This window comes from Symphalangus syndactylus, chromosome 23 (assembly GCF_028878055.3).
Source record: "Symphalangus syndactylus isolate Jambi chromosome 23, NHGRI_mSymSyn1-v2.1_pri, whole genome shotgun sequence".
NCBI lineage: Eukaryota > Metazoa > Chordata > Mammalia > Primates > Hylobatidae > Symphalangus > Symphalangus syndactylus.
The window spans coordinates 23,074,140-23,097,165 of NC_072445.2; the positions used below are offsets into that span (position 1 = coordinate 23,074,140).

Below are 23,026 nucleotides of genomic sequence, written 5' to 3' on the forward strand. Positions count from 1 at the left end.
TTCTCATAGACATACCCTACATATTTTTCGTAGCATGTATTGCAATTTATAATAACATTTGTGTGTTTGTGTCTTTGGGTGGGTGGATGAATGTGTAATTCTTTATTTGGTTTCTGTCTCTCCCACTAGAGTGTAAGCTCTATAAAACAGGAACTTTCATATTTTGTCTGTCATTGAGTCTCCAACATCTAGAAAGTTATCAAAAATATTTGCAGTTGAATTAATGTTAATAGAAATATAAACAAAATAACAAAGTACTAGAGAGTGCCCCCAAATGTTCTTTATTTATTTATTATTCCTGGGGGGAATCAATGAAATATTTGTGGAGAAAAAAGTTTGACTGACGCCTTAACAAAAACCACAACAAGGCTTTATATAGTGCTATTCACCTAGTAGTAAAAATATAAAAAAGGAATTGATCATTGATAGGCAAAAGAAGAGTTGAGGAATTAGAAAAATTTGGAGGTGAATTCAGACTCTGGCAAGCCATTCAGCATCTGTGATAATCAGTTTTTATGGTGTATATATGATAATAAAAATAATACCTACTATGCAGTGTTGTTGTGAAGATGAAATAAGATAATGTTTACAAAACTAGTTTACAGTAGGCACTCAGTAAATGATGGTTATTGTTACTATTTGCTATGGTATCATTCTCACCAAGATTTGCCCCCATACACTGTAGGCACCCATTGTTTTTTTGTAGCCAGAACTGATGCCCAAAGCTAGGAAAGTACAAATTTTCTAGCTCTTACCTTAAATATTTCACCAACCAGATATTCATTGCCGGCAAAGAAAGCAATTTCTATAATTGTCATGATCAGCATTTGGGTGGGGCTCGTTTTTCCCAGGACAGCTCCAAAAGATATCAGAACTGTGACTGTACTGAAGTCTGCATTTATCATGCTAAAGGGAAACAAGAATAAATTGAAGAGTAATGCACATCCAACATAAAACTGACCAAAGTGCAATCCCATCTCCCACCAGGCCCATCCAGTGCTTCCCAGGCTTACTCATCATCTCCCACTTTCTTACTCCCCCTCTTTTTGACCAGACACTCTTTGGTTGCTCTAATGTATATATTTTAACTTATCTTTTATCTCATTTAGGGTTTTACTTTATATTCGTTGATCTAATAAGTGAATTATTTCCTGGGGTGTGTGTTTACTATTGCACAACAAGAATACATGTTTACATTTTAGAAACAATCTGAAAAATAACTAATGGGAAATTTTTGCTCCCTGTAGCTGAGATGGAAGGAATAATATTTTTATGGAAGAGGGTTTCTCATACCCTCAAAGTCAAACCAGAGAGGCTACAGACATGAATGTATTATCCAGCTCAGTAGAGGAAGGCATTGATTCAGATTTTTGAATTTCAACAATTTTCTATTGCATAAGGGAGGCAATTTGCCAGCCAGTACGGTAAATGACAGGGGACTACCAGAGAAACGATTGATTTGAAAATGCAATGGCTGAAAAATAAAGAACTATCTTAGTCTGTTTGGACTGCTATAATGAAATACCATAAACTGGGTTGTTTATAAATAACAGAAATTTATTTCTTATGGTTCTGGAGGCTGGGAAGCCCAAGATCAAGATGCTGACAGACTTGGTGTCTGATGAGGGCTCCCTTTCTGGTTGGTAGATGGTGCCTTCCAGCTGTGTTCTCACACAGTGGAAGGGGTCAGGAGTCTCCTGTGGACCTCTTTCACAAGGACACTGATCCCATTCATAAACACTCTGCCTTCATGACCTGGTCACCTTCCCAGTCCCCCACCTCTTAATATCATCATGTTGGAGGTCAAGAGTGTAATATATGAATTCTGGAGGACGCAAACATTCAGCCCATAGTAAGGATGCTCACTTTTTGATTCCAGTGTTAAATTTCTGTCCCTGGCTGTGCAGGATTCCCTGTACAATAGTGCCCCACTGGAGGCCCAAAGCAGCAATGAGTAGGTTGATACCCACACTGCTGAAGCCATATTTCTTCAGGAAGGTCATGAGGAAGCCAAACCCAACAAATATCATAACATGTACATCTTGGAACACTGGAAAAGAGTAAAGGAAAAAAAAATTTGCATTAGGAGAGCATGAAAAAAGTACTGCATCATAGTATATCCCACTTATTAAGTGCTACCACCTTTGTATAACACAGTAGGAAAAGAGAGCATTTAACTGGGAAGCAAAAGTCTTGTTCCAATGCCAGCTTGACTACTTACTAACCAAGAGACTTTGGCAAGTTATTCAATGTTGGAGCTTTTTATTGGGAAGACTATGCACTATTACAACAGTGTGTCTTTCATCCTGTCCCTGAGGAATTTTACATTGTTTTCCACCTGAGGACAGCCATACAAAGCACAGAGCAAGCATCACCCTTTCTTGAAGACTTTCCCAATACTCTCAGGAAACAGAATTATTTTCTCTTTTCATTTAAATAGCTTTGTGTATATACTTCAGCTTTATCACTTGTCATGCTATATTAGCATTTATTTAGCATTTTTCACACTGTAATAGTCAATAAGGTGTCCATCTCCTGCACTAGATTGTGAACTTCTTGACTGAAGGGGTTTGGAGCCGTTCATACTTGGCTCTCTTGGCATAATAGCTTGCATATCAGAGAAGAAGTAGTACATTTCTTTGATGGATGAGTCTCCATTTATCAAATATGTATAATAGCACCAGCCATGAAAATCTTACCAGATCATTATTTGAGTCAAATGGGGTAATTTCTTTGTTAGCACTTTATGAACCATGAAGCATTAATAAACATAAAGGCTGTATCCTCTTGAGTAACAAATACTCAACTTGGTGTCTGGGGATATGGGCTCAGGTACCTGAATTCAATCACATGACTGTGTGACCCTGGGCAAATCACTTATTCTCTATGAGCTTCAGTGTTTTCATCTGCAACATTGTAAAGGCCCTGTTTCACAGAATAATCCAAGTGGGATCACCTGTGTAGGAGGATTTGCATACAGTAAAGTATTATACCAATAAAACAAATGATCAAATGCAAGATAGTGAAAACATGAACTCTTCCTTCAAGAAACTGACAGCTAAGTTGGTAAGACATATATATGGATAAACCATATATGAGATTGACATTTTTGCATTGGAAATAGTCCTTTGATCTGAAGGGAGGATCTGGGCAGTACATAACAGCATCCACTACAGTGGACAAACCTGAATGAAGTACCATAGTTTCTTTCTCTCTCTTTTTTGGGGGGGGAGACAGAGTCTCGCTCTGTCTCCCAGGATGGAGTGCAGGGGCATGAACTTGGCTCACTGCAACCTCCGCCTCCCAGGTTCAAGCAATTCTCCTGCCTCAACCTCCCAAGTAGCCGGGATTACAGACGCATGCCACCATGCCCAGCTAATTTTTGTATTTTAGTAGAGATGAGGTTTCACCATGTTGGCCAGACTGGTCTCAAACTCCTGACTTCAGGTGATCTGCCCACCTCGGCCTCCCAAAGTGCTGGGATTACAGGCGTGACCCACCATGCCCGGTCCCGTAGTGTCTTTTTAACTAAACAACACCATTGTGGCCAGCGGTTTAAGTGGAAATAGGTATGAGAGAGGATGTGCCTAGAAAATACGTCCCAGAAGAAACAGACATTAAAAGTCAATTAATTTGCCCAAAGGGTGAAGTCAGGATTTGAACTCCAACCTGACTTTCCTGATTTCTCCATTCATTGAGCACTGTAGGGGTATAAAATAACTAAAGCAGAGCTCTGGCTTCCGAGGCATACTGAGGTGTTACTACTTCTTGGCTCCTCTCTACTTCTGTTCTGCCATCAGGCTCAGGGGCTAGTGTGTTGAGGGTAAGAGACTATGGTACGCTACTCAGCCTTGTCTACTGCAGTGGATGCTGAGATGCGCTGACCACATGCCCCCTTCAGATCAAAAGACTTATTCCTCCCAGTTTCCCTGGCTGTCAGGAGTGCTGCCAGATGAAGCCCTAAGCTCTCAATTCTCTCTGGAAAATGCTCTCGTTTTGCCCAAGGTCATAGCTCTTCCCTCGGGTAGTCTGGACACAATAACTGATTCACATGCGCAACCCTTTGTCTCAGAAAAAGACCAACTGAAACTGGACAATCCTAGCTTCAGGGCCTCCTGCAGGGTCAGCTGAGGCCTTCTCCTTCTCTGCCCAAATTCTTTTCCCTCAGGTGTTGATCCTTAAGGTGTTGATTCCCATCCCATACCTACCCAGGGTACCCTGGAACTGAGATTTTAGCTGACTCGCTGATGGGCATTTGTCAATTAATATCAACCTGTTTCCCTTTTTGCTTTTTGAAGTATAGATAACCACATATATTCATTTTTCTTCACACATTGATTTGTCACCCACCATTTAATTTTTGTATGTAAAAATTTGATCTAGATCCTAGAATGAATTGGAGAGGAACTTAGAGGTTATGCATGATTCTTACTATGGTTTTACTAAACCTTTATGGGACTTAGTTTTCTTTTAAGGAATACTTGGATTACATGCTGTCTAAAGTGTCTTAGCTCTATAATTTATTTTATTTTGCATTTAGGTCAGGACTCTAAGACACAGAGAAGTTAGGTTACTTGTTTATAGTCACAAACTAGAATAAAAATAAGGACTCAGTTTTTTTCATTTTGTTCATTTTTTTTAACTACACAAAGTTTTTTCTAATATTCTTTTTTTTTTTTTTTTTTCTTAGAGCACTCTGGTTCTGCCTGTAATTTATTGGTTTTAAACTGTGCAGTTACCAACTGATATGGTTTGGCTCTGCGTCTCCACCCAAATCTGATCTTGTAGCTCCTATAATTCCCATGTGTTGTGGGAGGGACCTGGTAGGAGATGACTGAATAATGAAGGCAGGTCCTTCCCGTGCTGTTCTTGTGACTGTGAGTGGGTGTCACGAGATCTGATGGTTTGTTTTTTTTTTTTTTTGAGACAGAGTCTCATTCTTGTCCCTCAGGCTGGAGTGCAGTGGTGCGATCTTGGCTCACTGCAAGCTCCGCCTCCTGGGCTCAAGTGATTCTCCTGTCTCAGCCTCCCAAGTAGCTGGGGTTACAGGCATGGGCCACCATGCCCGACTTGGTACTTTTAGTGGGGACAGGGTTTCACCATGTTGGTCAGGCTGGTCTCGAACTCCTGACCTTGTGATCCACCCTCCTTGGCTTCCCAAAGTGCTGGATTACAGGTGTGAGCCACCGTGCCTGGCAATCTGATGGTTTTAAAAACAGGAGTTTCTCTGCACAAGCTCTCTCTTTGCCTGCTGACGCCCATGTAAGAGGTGACTTGCTCCTTCTTGCCTTCCACCATGATTGTGAGGCCTCCCCAGCCATGTGGAACTGTAAGTCAAATAAACTTCTTTCGTTCGTAAATTGCCAGTCTCGGGTATGTTTTTATCAGCAGTGTGAAAACGAACTAATACACCAACTAATTTAAGAAATTGTTTTATCTAATTACATAATTTCTGTTAGTGGAACAATTATTCTACAGATTTTGCCCCCCTTCCCCTTTGATGGAAAACCAGACATTTTATACTGGGGTAAAGAAATTTCATATATTAACTGTGTTTCAATATTTTTCCCTCTTCTGATGTAATTCTTGTTACTGCTTTTCGCCACAAGGGGGCTTAAGAACCTCATTTATTATTTAAATTAATAAGAGATTAAAAGTTGTGGAGGCTCTTGACAGATAATGATTCGGTGTGAAATAGACGAATAAAAAGGTTTATAAACGACTAGGATTATTGCATTATCATTTATCCTGCTTTAGGAGTTTGTGGGTGGGGACCAGGGAGAGGGCCACGACTATAGTTGTGTGATACAAGGCTCTGCCACTAAAGGAATACAGTGTCCATTTTATAGAAGAAAAGGAATTTCTTTAGGGGTTTGCACTTTGGAGAAATCTTCCAACAGGTTTTAAAGATTGCCAAGTCTTGTCTACATCAGTGATTCTCAACAAGAGGTAGTATCAACCCCCAGAGTACATTTGACAATATCTGGAGACATTTGTGGTTGTTGCAACTTGAGGAGGTAGAGTGGTGCCGATGATGTCCTGAGGGTACAGACTAAGGATGCCGCCAAACATCCTGTGGTGAATAGGACAGCTTCCCACAAGGAAGTATTGGGCTCAAAGTGTTAAGGGTGCTGCTGTGGAGAAACCCTCATCTAAATCAACTATGCTTTTAAGGATTCATAGTAAGTAGTGTAAAACTTTCATTTTCTTTAAATGTTTTAGACCAAAACAGAAAATGTTGGCTTGATTTACTTAAAAATTTCTGCCCAGTAGCACAGCAAATTTTGCACTCTGTTTTGGGCCAAGATAGCGGGGGCATGGAACCAGGTGCCTACATTTTCGTTGCTCCCTTCTCCCATTCCTTGCTGCCCCATGAAATCATAGCAACTCAACGTTTTTATTTCAAGCATTTTCCTGAAAGTTGTTAACAGAAAATAAGAGGATAGTGAAAACTATAAAAGCGAAGAAGTCTCAAGGCATTAGAATCCTACACTGTTCTTAGCATTCCCATCTCCCTGGCTGTGATAAGTTGTGTCTTTCACATTTATTTATTACTTATTATTTTAATTAATTTATTTATTTTGAGATGGAGTCTCACTCTGTCTTGCCCAGGCTGGAGTGCAGTGGCATGATCTTGGCTCACTGCAGCCTCTGCCTCCTGGGTTCAAGCGATTCTCCTGTCTCAGCCTCCCAAGTAGCTGGGACTACAGGTGTGTGCCACCACACCTGGTTAATTTTGTATTTTCAGTAGAGACGGGGTTTCACCATGTTGGCCAGGTTGGTCTCAAACTCCTGACCTCAGGTGATCCACCAGCCTCAGTCTCCCAAAGTGCTGGGATTACAGGCATGAGCCACTGTGCCTGGCATCCTTCACATTTAGAGAGGCATCACACTGATCAAAGACACTGTGTTAGCTCTATGCTAGCTAGTAATTTATATTCCATTCTAATTGTTTACTAGCTGTGTGTCTTTGGATAACCAGTGAATCGTTCTGAGCCTCAGTTTCCTCATCTGTAAAATGGGACTAATACTTCATAAGACTCCTTGAGGGCATGTGTTTTATTTACCTCTTCATGTTTCCAGTATCTGGTATGGAGTGCATGTGAAATATATCCAGAATAAACAGGTAAACTCTGGTGTAAATCTAACATCTAACACACTTTTATGTTTTGATATTGGTGTATATTAAGGACTATCATATGTAGGATCAATCTTCAGGGAGACCACAATATTTAGTCATTTTCAAATAGCCAAACCTATTTCTTTGCTATTAGTTGATGACATGCATAACCCCCCCATATTATCAGTTGTGTAAAAAACAATTTCATTTCTCTATATGTGTATATATATGTGTGTCTGTATATATCTTTATATATTTTAAGCTCACAGTGCCTTATCTTGGAAAACATCAGCAATTGCTTTGAATTCTACAATTTGTGTTTAGAATACAGGGATATAAGATCACTCACCTTGATGTTTTCACTGAGTGAACTCATTTTCCCACAAAGAATATATTCTCACCCTTTAAAAGTTGACTGATGTTAGTGAAGACCAAGAAATATTTTGGCAAATCTGTTGGAGACAATCGATCCATGTAGACAAATGTGGCCTAAATTCCTACCTGATAAACAATGCTGCCTATAGAATGTAGTGGTTAAAACACAGGTTTTGGAGGCAGAAAATCTGGGTTGGAATCTGACTAAGCTCTTTCATTTACTAAACATTTGGCCTTGGGCAAATTGCTTAATCTTTCTAAACCTCAACTTTACCATAGGTATTTCTTCTTAACGTGTATTCCAAGGGTAGTTTTGAGGATTAGAAAATAAAGACACAGTAAGTTCATACAGTGCCTATGACAAATTAAGCATCATTATAATCAGTGGTTTTATTATAATTTAAAATTTGTTCTACTTTTCTGCTAAAAGTAAATTTGGATTTGAGGTTGGTAACCAGAACCTGACAAGATACAGTTTCACCATCATCATCACCATTACCACCACCATCAGCAGCAGCAGCATCCTCAGCATCATCTCATTCATTAGTGGAGTTTAATTTGTGTTGTTAATTTTGTTCTATTCTACTTTTATATCTTGCAGTAGGATACCTTGCAAGCCCTAATGTGTTAGTCTGTTCTCACAGTTCTAATAAAGACATACCCAGGACTGGGTAATCTGTAGAGGAAAAAGGTTTAATTGACTCACAGTTCCACAAAGTTGGGGAGGCCTCACAATCGTGGTGAAAGGAAAAGGAGGAGCAAAGTCATGTCTTACATGGCGGCAGGCAAGAGAGCTTGTGTAGGACAACTCCCCTTTATAAAACCATCAGCTCTCATGAGACTTATTCGCTATCACGGGAACAGCGCAGGAAAGACTGGCCCCCATGTTTCAGTTACCTCCCATTGGTTCCCTCCCACAACACATGGGAATTATGGGAACTATAATTCAAGATGAGATTTGAGTGGGAACACAGACAAACCATCTCATTTCGCTCCAGCCCCTCCAAAATCTCATGTTCTTGCATTTCAAAACCAATCATGCCTTCCCAACAGTTCCCCAAAGTCTTAACTCATTTCAGAATTAACTCAAAAGTCCACAGTTTCATCTGAGACAAGGCAAGTCCCTTCCACCTGTGAGCCTGTAAAATGAAATACAAATTAGTTACTTCCTAGACACAATGGGGATATAGGCATTGGGTAAATACTCCCATTCCAAATGGGAGAAATTGGCAAAAACAAAGCGGCTACAGGCCCCATGCAAGCCTGAAATCCAATGGACAGTCCTTAAATCTTAAATTTCCAAAATTATCTCCTTTGCTTCCATGGCTCACATCCAGGTCACACTGATGCAAGAGGTGGGCTCCTATGGCCTTGGGCAGCTCTGCCTCTGTGGCTTTTCAGGGTACAGCCCCCTCTCTAGGCTACTTTCACAGCTAGAGTTGAGTGTCTGTGGCTTTTCCAGGGGCACGGTGCAAGCTGTCAGTGGATCTACCATTCTGGGGTCTGGAGAATGGTGGCCCTCTTCTCAGCTCCACTACACAGTGCTTTAGTAGGGACTCTGTGTTTGGGCTTGCACCCCACATTTCCCTTCTGTACTGCCCTAGCAGAGGTTCTCCATGACGGCTCTTCCCCTGCAGCAAGTTTCTGTCTGGATATCCAGGCACTTCCATACATCCTGTGAAATCTAGGCAGAAGTTCCCAAACCTCAATTCTTGACTTCCGTGTTCCCACAGTCCCAATACCACATATAAACTGCCAGGGCTTGGGGCTTGCACCCGCTGAAGAAACAGCTGGAGCTGTACATTGACCCCTTTTAGCCATGACTGGAGCTGAAGCAGTTGGGATACAGAGCCCCATGTCCTGAGGTTGCATAGGGCAGGGAAGCCCTGGGCCTGGCCTATGAAGCCATTTTTCCCTCTTAGGCCTCGTGGCCTGTGATGGGAGGGATGGCCATGAGGGTCTCTGACATGCCCTGGAGACATTTTCCACATCGTCTTGGTAATGAGGGAACATTTGGCTCCTGGTTACTTATGCAAATTTCTTCAGCTGTCTTAAATTTCTCCCCAGGAAATGGGTTTTTCTTTTCTACTGCATCATCAGGCTGAAAATTTTCTAAACTTTTATGCTCTGTCACCTCTCGAATGTTTTGCTGCTAAGAAATTTCTTCTGCCAGATACCCTAAATCATCTCTCTCAAGTTCAAAGTTCTGCAGATCTTCAGGGGAGGGGCAAAACTATGCCAGCCTCTTCATATAGCAAGAGTGACCTTTACTCCAGTTCCCAACAAGTTCCCCATCTCACTATCACCATTTTGGTCTAAGCCATTTAACAAGTCTCAAGGAACTTCCAAACTTTCCCACACCTTCATGTCTTCCTCTGAGCCCTCCAAACTGTTTCAACCTCTGCTTGTTACCCAGTTCCAAAGTTGCTTTCACATTTTCGGGTATCTTTACAGCAGCCTCCCACTCTACCTGTACCAATTTACTGCATTAATCTGTTCTCACACTGCTAATGAAAACATACCTGAGACTGGGTAATTCATAAAGGAAAGAGGTTTAATTGACTCACAGTTCCACATGGCTGGGGAGGCCTCACAATCGTGGTGGAAGGCAAATGAGGAGCAAACTCATGTCTTACACAGTGGCAGGTGAGAGAGCTGGTGTAGGAGAACTCCCCTTTATAAAACCATCAGATCTTGTGAGACTCACTATCACAAGAACAGCACAGGAAACACTTGCCCTCATGATTCAATTACCTCCCACTGGGTCCCTCCCACGACATGTGGGAATTGTGGGAACTACAATTCAAGATGAGATTTGGTTGGGGACACAGCCAAACCATATCACTTAATAACTCAAATGTTAAAATGTAACTGATTATTCTAACACTCTCTACCACTCAAAAGAAACAAAATGAAACAACACTCTCCTTTTCTTCTATTTCCTATATAGATATGTATATATGCCAGCTGCTTGGAATGATGCCCGCTCCATCTCACACCCAACACTTTGTGTGTGTGTGTGTGTGTGTGTGTGAGAGAGAGAGAGACAGACAGAGAGAGAGAGAGAGAGAGAGAGAGAGAGAGACAGGGTCTTGCTCTGTTGCCCAGGCTGGAGTGCAGTGGCATGAACATAACGCACTGCAGCTTTGACCTGCCTCTGCCTCCTGAGTAGCTAGGATTACAGGTGCACACTACCACACTCAGCTAATTTTTTATTTTATGTTTTGTAGCGACAGGGTCTCACTATGTTTTCCATGCTGATCTCAAACTCCTGGGCCTAAGTGATCTTCTTGCTTTAGCCTCCCAAAGTGCAGGTATGAGCCCAGCCCCAATACTCCTTTACCTGCAAATCTTCTAGATACCTTTTAAGAATCATTCTCTGAGTGTTACCCATGTTGTGCATATCCCTCTTGTTTTATTTCATTTGTTTGTCTGTTTTGTTGCTCTGTGTGCTCATTTGTCAGTTATTCAAATAGACTTGATGGAATACTGCCAGTTAGACACTTTTGCAGGAGAAAGTGAATGCCAAGTCTGAAGATAGGAGTCATTAGGTGGCTTGTCTCAGAGAACTCAACAGAAAGTCTGCCACCTGTAGCTTTTTAGGAACTGCCTCAGTTATTCATAAATAAACAGATTACTGGTGAGGGCCAGCTTTTTAGTGGCTCAAGGCTGGCAAGGTAGTTTGCTATACATATAACTTTTTGGCCTTAGTGAGTTCCAGTCTTTTGAACCAGTCGGGTTGTATTCTAAGCTCATCTTTTTTGAGAGAATAGTATCCTTAGGGCAGTATCTTCCTTCCTCCTCAAAATATGTTATTTTTACATATTTCAAATATTTAGAAAAGAGAATACAATAAACTCTTATATACTATTCACTCAGATTTATCAGTTATTAATATTTTTACATTTGCTTTCTATGTTTGTGTGTGTGTGTACATCTCCTGAGTAAAAGGACATTCTAAATACCATAATATCAGCATCACATCCAAGAAATGCCAACATCGATATAATAATATGATCTAATATAGAATTATATTCAGATTACTCCAACTATCCCCAGACTGTCTTTTTATAAAATTTATAGATTAATTATTCACTCAAGCTTCATACATTTTCTTTGTCATGTGTCTGTAGAAGCCTTTGATTTAGAGCAGTTCTCTTACACGCTTTTCATTGCTGGTATTATTTCATTTTTTATGCAGAATGCCCTACAATTTGGATTTGTTTGATTGTTTCACCATGATTAGAATCAGACTAAATATTTTTGGCAAGAATATTATACAGATGGTATTGTGTGCTTCCCACCAGATCACACCAGGAAGCACATAATTTGTTTTTCCTATTACTGATAATGGTAGGTTTGACCACTTGGTTAAGACAGTGTTGCCAGATCTCTCCACTGTAAATGTAACTTTGACCCTGTAAGTATCAAGTAATCTCTGGGTGACTCTTTCAGACCATGTGAATGCCATGTTATCCAATAACTTTTCACCCAATGATTTTAGCTTCCATGATGAACATTGCTGAAATGAATTATTACATTGGTAATTTCAAAATTGTAATTTTCTATGTCTATTCTCCTTTTATATTAATTAGTATTCTTCTACAAAGAAGAGCTTCCTCCTTCTCCTCTTTTTCTCTTTTATGCAATATTTCTATGGGCTTATTGAATCCCTTTTTCCTTATTTGAATTTCTATTACCATTATGTCATTATTATTTTAACACTCTATGTATTCCTAATTTGGCCTGTTGATGCCCCATTCAAGCAGGATCCTGTGTGCTTTTCACATGGCCCTGTTAGTCTTTAAGCACTTGGGTTACCTTGTGCTTTCTTTGCCCCAGCCTGGAGCCAGCAACTTCTCCAATGAGTCCCTGAGTGGGGAATGATATTTCAAATCCAAGGTCTTAGTTCTATTTGTGCCCATGGCTTCCAGGCCTTTTAAGTAGGCAAAACTGTTCAATTTAAAGGCATCACATTGGTTCTGCTAGAGACTAGTATCTTATTGTTAGGTCATATATTACAGACAGTATATTAATTCAGTTACCATGACAATTCCAGGTAACAAAACAGCAGCAAACCATTTCCTAGGAATTGTTTACACAGCACAAATCAGCTACCTGTTTATAACATGAAGATTTGCTGAATCTTTTGGTGAAAGTCATGAAATGATTTCAAGTGATATGTAGATCCTTTGCCAGTTCACCTCTATCTTCAGTGGTTCCCAAAGTGTGATCCACAGATATCTAGGTATCCTGCAGACTGACTTTCAGGGAGTCTGAGAAGTTAAAACTATTTTCATGACAATTCTAGGATCGTATTTGCCTTTCGTGTATGACATGCCTTTTTAATACGTACGAATCAGCCTGGTGAAATACAAATATATGTAAAGCACTACTGAAATGTGATGGTATCTCAGAAAAAAAGCACTTCTGTGATTTATTGAGTTGCTAATTGAACAAGAAACATTTTAGTAAGATTCTATTGTTGCTTGAAAGAAAGACTGACACATATATTGTTGCTTCTCAGACTTGAGTGTCTGGCAGATATTTTCTGAAAAATGCATGAAATAAGGCTATCATCTCAATTTAAAGAACTGACAGTATTTATAGTTATGATATATTCTCAGTTTTTAAAAAATTAGAATTTCAGAAAATTTGTGTCTGCTATCACAAGCTTATCAACTTCCTGATACTTGGCAAGGCTTTTCTAGAGAGACTGTTGATGATATTAACGAATATTCTTCTTTATGTTATATATGGAAATATGTCAACATTTGGAAGACCTGTATAAGTCAGTGAATCAATATTTTTCAAATGAACAGTGTAACAGTATTATAGTGTGACACATGAGTAAATGAGCCAATCAAAGTACAAGATAAACTAAAGGATTTTTAATGCCACAGAGTATAAAAAGATCATTAATACTATTTTAATGTCCCCTAGATATTAAATACCTAGCATCTGTGGAATCTCTAATAAAATGTAAACAGTCCCCAGAGAGCCTTCTCTTTAACCTTAATTTTCTCTAGTCCGTCTACATGTTAGCAAGGATTAGCTGACAGACACAGTCAAACTTCAGTGCTTGTTAAATTATTTGACTCAACAGGGTGACCAGCACTTTGATAGGTGCTATGGAAGCCAAAAACCATGGAGTATAGCTAGTTTATCAAATGAGTATCTCAGTGCTTATTCATGGCATGAAACATGATATTCAGGTACATAACATAGTTTCATGATTGTGCTTAGGGTTGTGTGCAAATCTAAGGGTTCTGTAACCTAATTCCCTTCTCTACTGTTTAAAAAAGCATGACAGAATACAAGTGATGAGAATAAATTTGTATTTTCTGTAGTTTACTTAAAATGTAGATTAATATACAACTTCACTTATTTTTGAAATACTCAAATCTTTTACCACACTACAATTGAGAACTATCATAGTGTACTGTGAACTTCTTGGGGAGGAATGGAGCCTTTTCTTTGCTTGGATCCCTGCACTGGCACTGGGCATGGAACTAGGTAGGCACCCAAAATGTTTACTCATTTGACTTGAACATTGTTTTCTGTTAATGAATATTAACAATCTGTTCTCCATTAACTTATACCATTACATAAACTTTGTGTAAGTCAATTATTTGAAATGTAGGGAAATACATATAACATATATATGTATATAACACCTCAGTCATGTACTTTCTCAGTCTATTCCACAAACGATTTTAAGCAGGAATAATATAACTGAACTGGAAGATGAGAATTTTCCAGAATTTTGAGTCTTGAGACCCACCTTTACTGAAGAGAGAACTTTTAATTGTGTATAGACTCGGTTATGGACAGAATTTTGAATGAATGAAGGCTACCTTTCATGTAAAATTTCACTTCGTGGCATTCTAGGTGCATAGGAGACAAGTTAATTAATTGCATGCAATGGATGCCTTGAGTTATTAGGATTTTGTTCTCTCACATAACCCTGGTGGAGAGAGGCTGAAAAAACATCTCTTGTCCAAATGCATTTATGTCCCTAATCTTGCTTCGTTTACAGCCATGGCATTTTTTTTAACCATCTAAATATACGGTATACATTTAGTCATTCAGATGTGTCTGGTCATATATCTCCTTGTCTGCCTTCCCCTGTGGAATGTAAACTTCCTGAGGACATGGACTTTGCCCATTTTGTCTTTTTTTCATTTTCTTTTCTGTTTAAAATTGATACATAATATTTATACACATTTATGGGATACATGTGGATGGTATTTTGATAAATGCATATGAATTGTAATACGCAAATCATGTTATTCAGGATATCCATCATCTTGAACATTTATCATTTCTTTGTATAGGAAACATTTCAAATCTACTCTTCTAGTTATCTCGAAATATACAATATACTGTTATTAACTACAGTCACCTTACTGTACTACGAACACTAGAACTTTTTCCTTTTATCTAACTGTATATTTGTAGCCATTAACCAAACTTTCTTCATCACTTTCCCTGTTCCAACACCCTTCCCAGTCTCTAGTAATCATCATTCTACTCTCTACCTCCATGCAGAGAAATGGAAATTCTTACACACTGTTGGTGGGAATGTAAATTATAATGTAAACAATATGGAAGTTTCTCAAAACACTAAAAATATAACTATCACATGAACCAGCAATCACACTACTAGGGATATTTCCAAAGAAAATGAAATCAGTATATTGAAGAGAAAGAGATATCTGCGCTCTTATGTTTACTGCAGCACGATTCACAATAGCCAAGATATGGAATCAACCTAAGTATCCATCAGTGGATGAATGGATAAAAAAAAATGTGGCATATATACACAATGGAATCCCATTTTGTTTGTTTTATTCACTGCCTAGTGCCTGCAAGCTTGAGAGAGTTGAAGATTGCTTGCAAGAATTGGTAGCTTAATTAATATTTTATTCATGAATAATAAAATCAATAAATTTTCGTATTTTTACAAGTGGTGTAGAAAAGTGATGTGACTACTAAACTATATTTTTAAACAGATTTATTGAGATATAATTGACATATAAAATTATATACATTTGAGGTACACAACTTGACATTTTGATATGCATATACTTTGTGAAATGATCACTACAATCAAGCTAGTTAACACATTCATTACCTCTACATTGTTACCATTGTGTGTGTACACGTGTGTGTGTGTGTGTGTGTGTATACCTGTGCGTGTCGGGGCTGGGGGGCGGGGTGGGGGGTCAGATTAAATTGAAGCAATATTCACTCAGCAAATTACAAGTATCCATACAGTATTGTTAACTATCATCATTATGCTGCACACTAGATGTCCAAAAATTATACATTTATTGCTAGGTTACCGAAAAATGACCATGTTTAGTGACTTTCCTTCAACCTGGTCTTGATGTCAAATTGTGAATTGAAGTTTTACCTAGGAGCTTTGATGCTGGAACTTAGAAAGTTCAGCTTGAATGATACAATTATTAAGCTCTTAGAGTCTTAAGATAACTTTATTTAAATCATATTAATCTTAGATCATACTTTTGGCATTTTTAACATTATATTGCATCTCTTTGTTTACAAGTGTATTAGATAGTGGAGTCTTAGGATAAAAGAATCATATTTGTTTTATTTTTGAATAAATTTGCTATAGCACATGCTTAGTGCTTAATAAAATATGTACTAAATGAATAAATGGATGAATGAATGAAATGTACAAAAGCATACATAGTTGAACAGAATTTTTTCTGTTTTATTCTCTAACTTGCAAATTATAAAACTTATTTAATCAAGAACCCTCTCGGACATCCATGCAGTGTAAAGACAGCTAGACTTGGAGTCTAGTTTTCTCTGTCTTATTATCCTAACTCTGTCCTTAACTTTCAATTTTATATTTTTGCTATGTCACTTAGCAACTCTAGGCTATTATTTCTACATGGGAATACTTCCATTATATTAATTCCCTCAAAAAATGTTGGAATTAAAAAAAGAGTGTCAAATTGTTTTTTAAAAACCTTAGACATATGCTATGAAGTGTAATAAACGTTATACCATTTTAAATAATTTTTAAATTTTTTAGATTATTTGAACCTTACTTAGGAAAAGCAAATAGTCTACATAATAGTGACATACTACTGTCTCCCTTCCTGGCTAATGAGGTAATGGATGTGTTGGTTTATAATAAGGACTCAGTAAATGGTAGTTATCATTGTTATATTAACTATTTTACAGCCTACCCTTCCAAACTTGAAACTAAATTTCTCTCTTTGCTCAATCATCATTCCTAAGGAAGGATTTTGTTTTTAAAATATCCTAAGTATTCACACATTTCTTTTCATCTCAAAGGAGCAAACCGACTTCCTTTCAGAATATTGTAAAACTCTGAGTACACCTTTTTGATTAAAACTCCATTAACTTCCTACATCATACTAAATACCCCTTCTCACTCCTTAGGGTCCTCACATGAAATCTAGGGTTCCTTTCTTATAACTCCATTTTCTTAGAACTCTCTGTCCTCCAAAGTTACCTTTGGCCCTTTCAGTGGGGAATGCAAAGGAAGTGTGATACTTTTCTTTGCAGAACTAGTGACCAACTGAAGGAAAAAGGTCATTTAGCAGTAGATAAGCGATATAAAAGGCATCAATTATTTTAATTTTCAGCTTATTCTGATATTTTAATAGGAAAAAGTTCTAACCAAACACCTTAATCACAGAGAAGAAGACCAGATGTCACAGTACAAACATGTAATATCCTTAGAACTCATAACCATCATATAATTCTACAAAGAGCTCAAGGGTTTATAGTATTCAATTGTTTTACATTCTGAGAAACTGAAGAACCCAAAAATATATAGTAAGTAGTAAATTGCCTACTCACGAGGATATAACTCAAAGAATGTGCCCGTGTCTGTTGACTTGGTGATGTTGAGCTGCTCGAGAACAGTCTGGTCCGTTTCATACTCAACAAATAATCCAAATAAAACAATCATGGCAATTTCCAGGACTATGGCCATGAGAGGGAATTTGAACCTCATGTTTGTGGCAAAGGACAGAGGCACACTGAGAGCTTCACAGGCTGTGAGATGTTGATAAGAACAAAGGACTGCTCTGTGTGTGGAATTTGACTGCCTGTTCAAGGCACCCCAATGACATCACAAGAAAAAAATGGGCAAGACTGGTTAAAATGCCCCACCCATTGGGGAAAATTATGCTCTGTAATCTAATTGTCGTTCTAAATGTTGATTTGAAGAATATGCAATGAAACTGTGAGAAGCTGGATGATGCCAATGATTTATTGCACAGGCCTCTAGAATCATGTTTAACTTAATTCAGTAGACATTTCTTGAGGGCTTATTGTATGCCAAATAGTTTGGTAGGCTTTGTAGAAGGCATGAATCTAAAGCAAAATATATAACTGGTCTGTTAGCTTCTTAAGAAAATTAAGAATCTAGTTGGGAAAACATAAATATAAGTGAATGATTATATAAAAACAAGTACGTGATATGATAGTGGTTATAAAAGTATTATAACACATAAATAAGGCAGTGACACTTTTTGCCTTAGGCCAAGAACATTAGCATATAAAACAATATGGATGTGAGAACTATCTGTTCTGTTATATTCATTAGCATATAAAACAATATTGATGTGAGAACTATCTGTTTTGCAAGTAAAACAGATGGAATGGTATAAATCTTGGAAGAACATGGCATGTTTTGGAAATGGCAATCAGTCAAGCAAAGCTGGAATATAAAACAGATGAAGAGAAAAGGAGGAAGTGGCAGAGATAATGTTGTAATGGAGGTGGCTGTGTTGTAAAGACCCTCACATTCAGTACAGAGGATGCTAGATGCTAAATATTATCCCATGAGCAATGGGGAATATACAGGACTGTAAGGAGTGGTTTTGTGTATTTATGAAGTTTTTGGCTCCTTACTCTGATTTACATAAGTGAAAATATGGAAATACACAAATGAGTTGTGATATATGTTTTAGTCTTAAATAGGAAGAGAGTAAACTTAAACAGGAACATAACTAATCTATCATCCTGATAGATAGTCAAGTGTAAATAAGATGCTAAGCAATTGAAAACTACCATATAGGTGGAGGAATTCTTGTCTCCCCTTTGGAATTGTTCTCACGGCAGAATAAACCTATTTTTGAGAACTAAGAGCTACCAGTTAAATAGAATTTCTTTCATGAAGCCCAATTTCCAAAAGATTCTATGCAGAATTTGGAGAGAGAGTGCAACTGACTGCCAGGATACATACATTGTGATACATATTTATAAAACAAAGCAGCAGGATTTTTTGGTCTTTCTGGTATGATTTTCTGCAGTAGAACATATGTTAGGACTAAGTGATATTTGAAATTTTATATATATACAAATACTTTGAAAAATGACTATTTCCATTGTTCCTTACAGCATAGTACAAGAGGAGTGGGTTCACATGCTTAGCTATGAAAATACATGTGTACATCTCACACTTTAATTTTTGGTTTTGCGGTAGCCTAGAGTGTTCATGAGAACTCCAACAAATCCTAAATGAAAAGTGTATATGTTAATAAACTATGCATAAACTTGTGAAAACCAAGTATCAAATAATAAATTGCAAGAACATCTAAACAATATCATAAATCAATGCGGTTTTAAACTCTTTAATAAAAAGTGACACAGTATATTAAATAATCCAAGACCGATGGCATCTCTCTTTCTCTGGGACATTTCCAGCAGCTCAGCAAGCACTCAACACATGGGGAGTAGAGGATTCTACTCATATAGGTGATGGGACTATGCCAGGACTTGACTTCAGTCTGTTCAACTTTGAAGAATTCAGATTTTTTGCCTTATTCTGAATGTAGACATTTGTATCGAAATAAGCTGCATCATGTACCCTCTGGGAAATTATTTCTCTTGTTCAATTCTTCACATAAGCTTCTCTTTCTAATTGGAAATCTTCCCACATATTCTCCGCTCCCTATCCTATATACGTCATCCATCATTCTTCAGTTTTCAGATAAAATGATACTTCCTCAGAAAAGCCTTCATTGATCTCCCATCTTGAACCAGGTTTCCACTATTATCTCTCATTGAATTGTGGTCTTTTCTTTGCATTTAGTACAGTTGGCTGTGTGGGCTGTATTTATGTAGTGTTTGTATTTATATGTAATTTTTAAGAATGACCGTTTCCCTTACTGGCCTGTTAGCTCCAGGACAAGGGATGTGTCTCTTTTGCACCTCATTTGTTATCTAGAGTGAATAATACCGTGTCTAGCACAATATATAATTGATAAACATCATTTGAGTGAATTGAATTAAGGGCAGACTTGAAGGGAGAAACATCAGCAGGCAGGTCAGCGGTGTGAGGAAGGGAGAGAGGAACAGCTTTAATCTAATAAATTTCATTTTAAATTATAAATATGTAGAATCCTGACAGTAGCTTTCATACTGCTGTCTACTTTCTCATTGTTTCAATCACTGAGGGCTTATCGTCAGGTTCTCTGCGCCTGGAACAAAAGGGAAGATCAAGCTCAAGCCATGAAGCTTGGGAGGGCCAAATTCCTGGCAGACCAACACATGGTAGCATGAACCTGAAGACTTCAACAGCTTTTTAGAAATCTCTCTCCTGACAGTTCTGAATCACAAAGACAATAGGCTGAGGGTCTGGGTGTCCTAAAGTGGAGATGATTTATCTGTTGCCTTGTCTGCCTATGAAACTACAGGATGGCTTTCTTCTAGTGCCTTCAGTAAATGAGGTAAAATTGGAAAGAATCATGAATGGGTAAGCCACGTTCTCATGCAAACCAAACCAAACAAAATAAAACACTCACCATTCAAATGAACCTTCAAGTTCCCAGCTAAATACACAGATACAAACGAAGCATTCCTGGTTAATGCAGGAGCCAGTGGGCTATACGAGATCTTAGACTGATCCTCAACTTGCTGTGTGATTTTAGGAAAGAAACACAGTTTCTTTGTCTTATTTTCTGAATATATGTAAAATGTGGCTAATTGTTATTATTTGGAATTTTAACTTGAGTTTGCTTATTTTTAATAGCAAAGAATAATTGAAACAGGACTACCACTGTTTTAAACTGTCTCTTTCTCTCTACCTTTGTGTATCCGTAATGGTGGTGGGAGGGTGGGAGGTATTTAGGAAGATGAAGGTACTAAAATACCTTTAGCATTTTCCGTTCCGGACACTACGTTAGGTGGCTATTTACGCACCTTGTTTAGTCCCACTGCAATTTTATACACACACACACACACAGACACACACACACATATTATCATTTTTTTGAGATGGAGTCTTGCTCTGTTGCCCAGGCTGGAGTGCAATGGCGCGATCTCGGCTCACTGCAACCTCCACCTCCCAGGTTCAAGTGATTATCCTGCCTCAGCCTTCTGAGTAGCTGGGATTATAGGCGTGTGCCACCACACCTAGCTAATATTTGTATTTTCAGTAGAGGTGGGGTTTCACCATGTTGGGCACGCTGGTCTCAAACTCCTGACCTCAGGTGGTCTGCCCACCTTGGCCTCCCAAAGTGCTGGGATTACAGGTGTGAGCCACCGTGCCTGGCCTGCAATTTGATATATTTTTATACTTTGCAAACATAATTTGCTCCATTGGTTTATATATGTAGCTACTCAAGCGCCCAACTGCCATACTGGTATGAGGTCCAGTAACTCTCTTTTGGTGCTTCTTTAATGTTTTCCTTCCAAAAAGAGACCATGGGTTTTATTTAGTCTAATAGGATGGCCAGTCCAACTTCTCTTCCCAAGTGAGGAGCAGACACAAACATTTCTTGCTGCCACAGGGGATCTGGTGAAAAAAAAAAAGGTCTTTCTTCCCATAAAGGCTCTTTGCACCTTCTCAGATCTATGGTGGATGGCCCTGTGCCCTCCCCTAGGGCTTTCTTTCCAGCTACCTGGTGGCGCTCAGCATTATTTCACAGAACACTGGAACTGAGCAGTGTTATGGGACCAGAGAAATCAGCACCAGCATTTCCAAAGCAGCTGCCCAAGGCTTTGGAACTTGCCTTAAGCTAGGGACCCTTAACATTTTTGTGCTACGGACACTTTTGGCACAAGCCTCTGAATCCCATATCAAAATAGATTTTCAATGTACAAAATAAAATACATAGGATTACCAAGGAAACCAGTTATATTGAAATACAATGGTCAAAGTACTATAATCTAAAAGAAGCACCTATACCCAACTATCTGATATAGGTGCTTCTCTATAATGGATGAAATAACCTCTAGTGGCATGTCTAATAATTTCCAAGTTGGAGTAATGAGTACATAATATTTTGAGATATCGGAAACAAATAAAATAGGAGAGAAAATAATTTGTGATGTCTATTAGTGACAGTTATCAATATGATTAATGATGCTGTTGTTTATTTTCTACATTCACTATAGAACAAATATTAAATTTCAGTTAAATGCACTCTTGTTTCCCTATTTAAATATACGGACCATTTGAATTATATTTATAGAACCTCGGGTCAAAAATGCCTGTTTTAACTATGGCCAACAGCTTTCTTTCTCTTTTTCTTCAATCTCAGGAGGCTTCCTATCATTTCTTGCTCCTGGTAATTCTCACAGACATATTAGTTTATATCTATGAATTGTGTTAATTCTGAATTCCAGGGAGATGTTGAAGAATATCAGTTAAAATCTTCCCAGGCCCCCTGTATTCTTTAGACAAGTTGATTTTTCACCTTTCATATGATTAACTTTGCAGAAGAAGAGCTAGAGTGCCTCTGAAGTGATCTTTAGCAAAGACAACAAAACTAACTTCTCCAAGTTAAAAGAGAACTCTACAGACACATGATAAGCTTTAGGCTCAGAGAGTTTCAGCAACTTGTTCAAAGTTGCACAGTGGGTAGATGGCAGAGCCAGAATGAATACAGGTTTGCCCCAGTTCCTAAATTTAACTTCTTTCACCTGTACCATGTTGTTTTTCTTTTTATAACCATTTATTATTTATTTATTTATATGGCTACATAATAGCTTGTAGCAAGATATCTCATATACCCCATACTGTTTTTCTATGTGAGATAACTTATGCTCACACTGATCTCAAGGTACTGACAATATCAAAGAAACTTCTGAAACATAAAAGGGGAATTAAAAATGTTAGAACTATTTTCTGTTTACAGTTTTTTATTTTACTTTAACTTGGAAAGTGCTATCAAATGACAATATCAGCTTTTCTACTTGGAGCACTCTTTTTCTCAACGAGGAGAGATCCAGATCGTAGAGAACCTTTGTGTGTCTCCATTTAGATATTCAATAGATATTCCCAAACGTAGGCTTAATTACAGAATCCTAAAATTGATATGAATTTCAAACATTGCAGACTGAGAAAAAATATATGTATGTACTTTTAAAATTGAGAATATTGAAACTACATCTCTTTTCTGTTGGGGACTGTTATATGTATATATGTATATATATATGACATATGTTACATATTTAAATGTAATTACATATGATTATATATGATTGAATGCACACATATATGTTGTTTTTCTG

General features: G+C 38.0%; 1 protein-coding gene across 1 annotated transcript in view; it reads right to left on the reverse strand.

Annotated features, from left to right (window-relative positions):
* Positions 1 to 17,543, reverse strand: part of RHAG (Rh associated glycoprotein) — a 29,739-nt gene extending 12,196 nt beyond the window's left edge. The window contains exons 1-3 of the mRNA XM_055263872.1: positions 17,360 to 17,543; positions 1,867 to 2,050; positions 756 to 906 (exon numbers count right to left, since the gene is read on the reverse strand). Coding sequence (XP_055119847.1) covers positions 756 to 906; positions 1,867 to 2,050; positions 17,360 to 17,516 — 492 coding nt within the window. The 5' untranslated portion in view covers positions 17,517 to 17,543. The remainder of the gene's footprint in view (positions 1 to 755; positions 907 to 1,866; positions 2,051 to 17,359) is intronic.
* Positions 17,544 to 23,026: the final 5,483 nt, after the last annotated feature.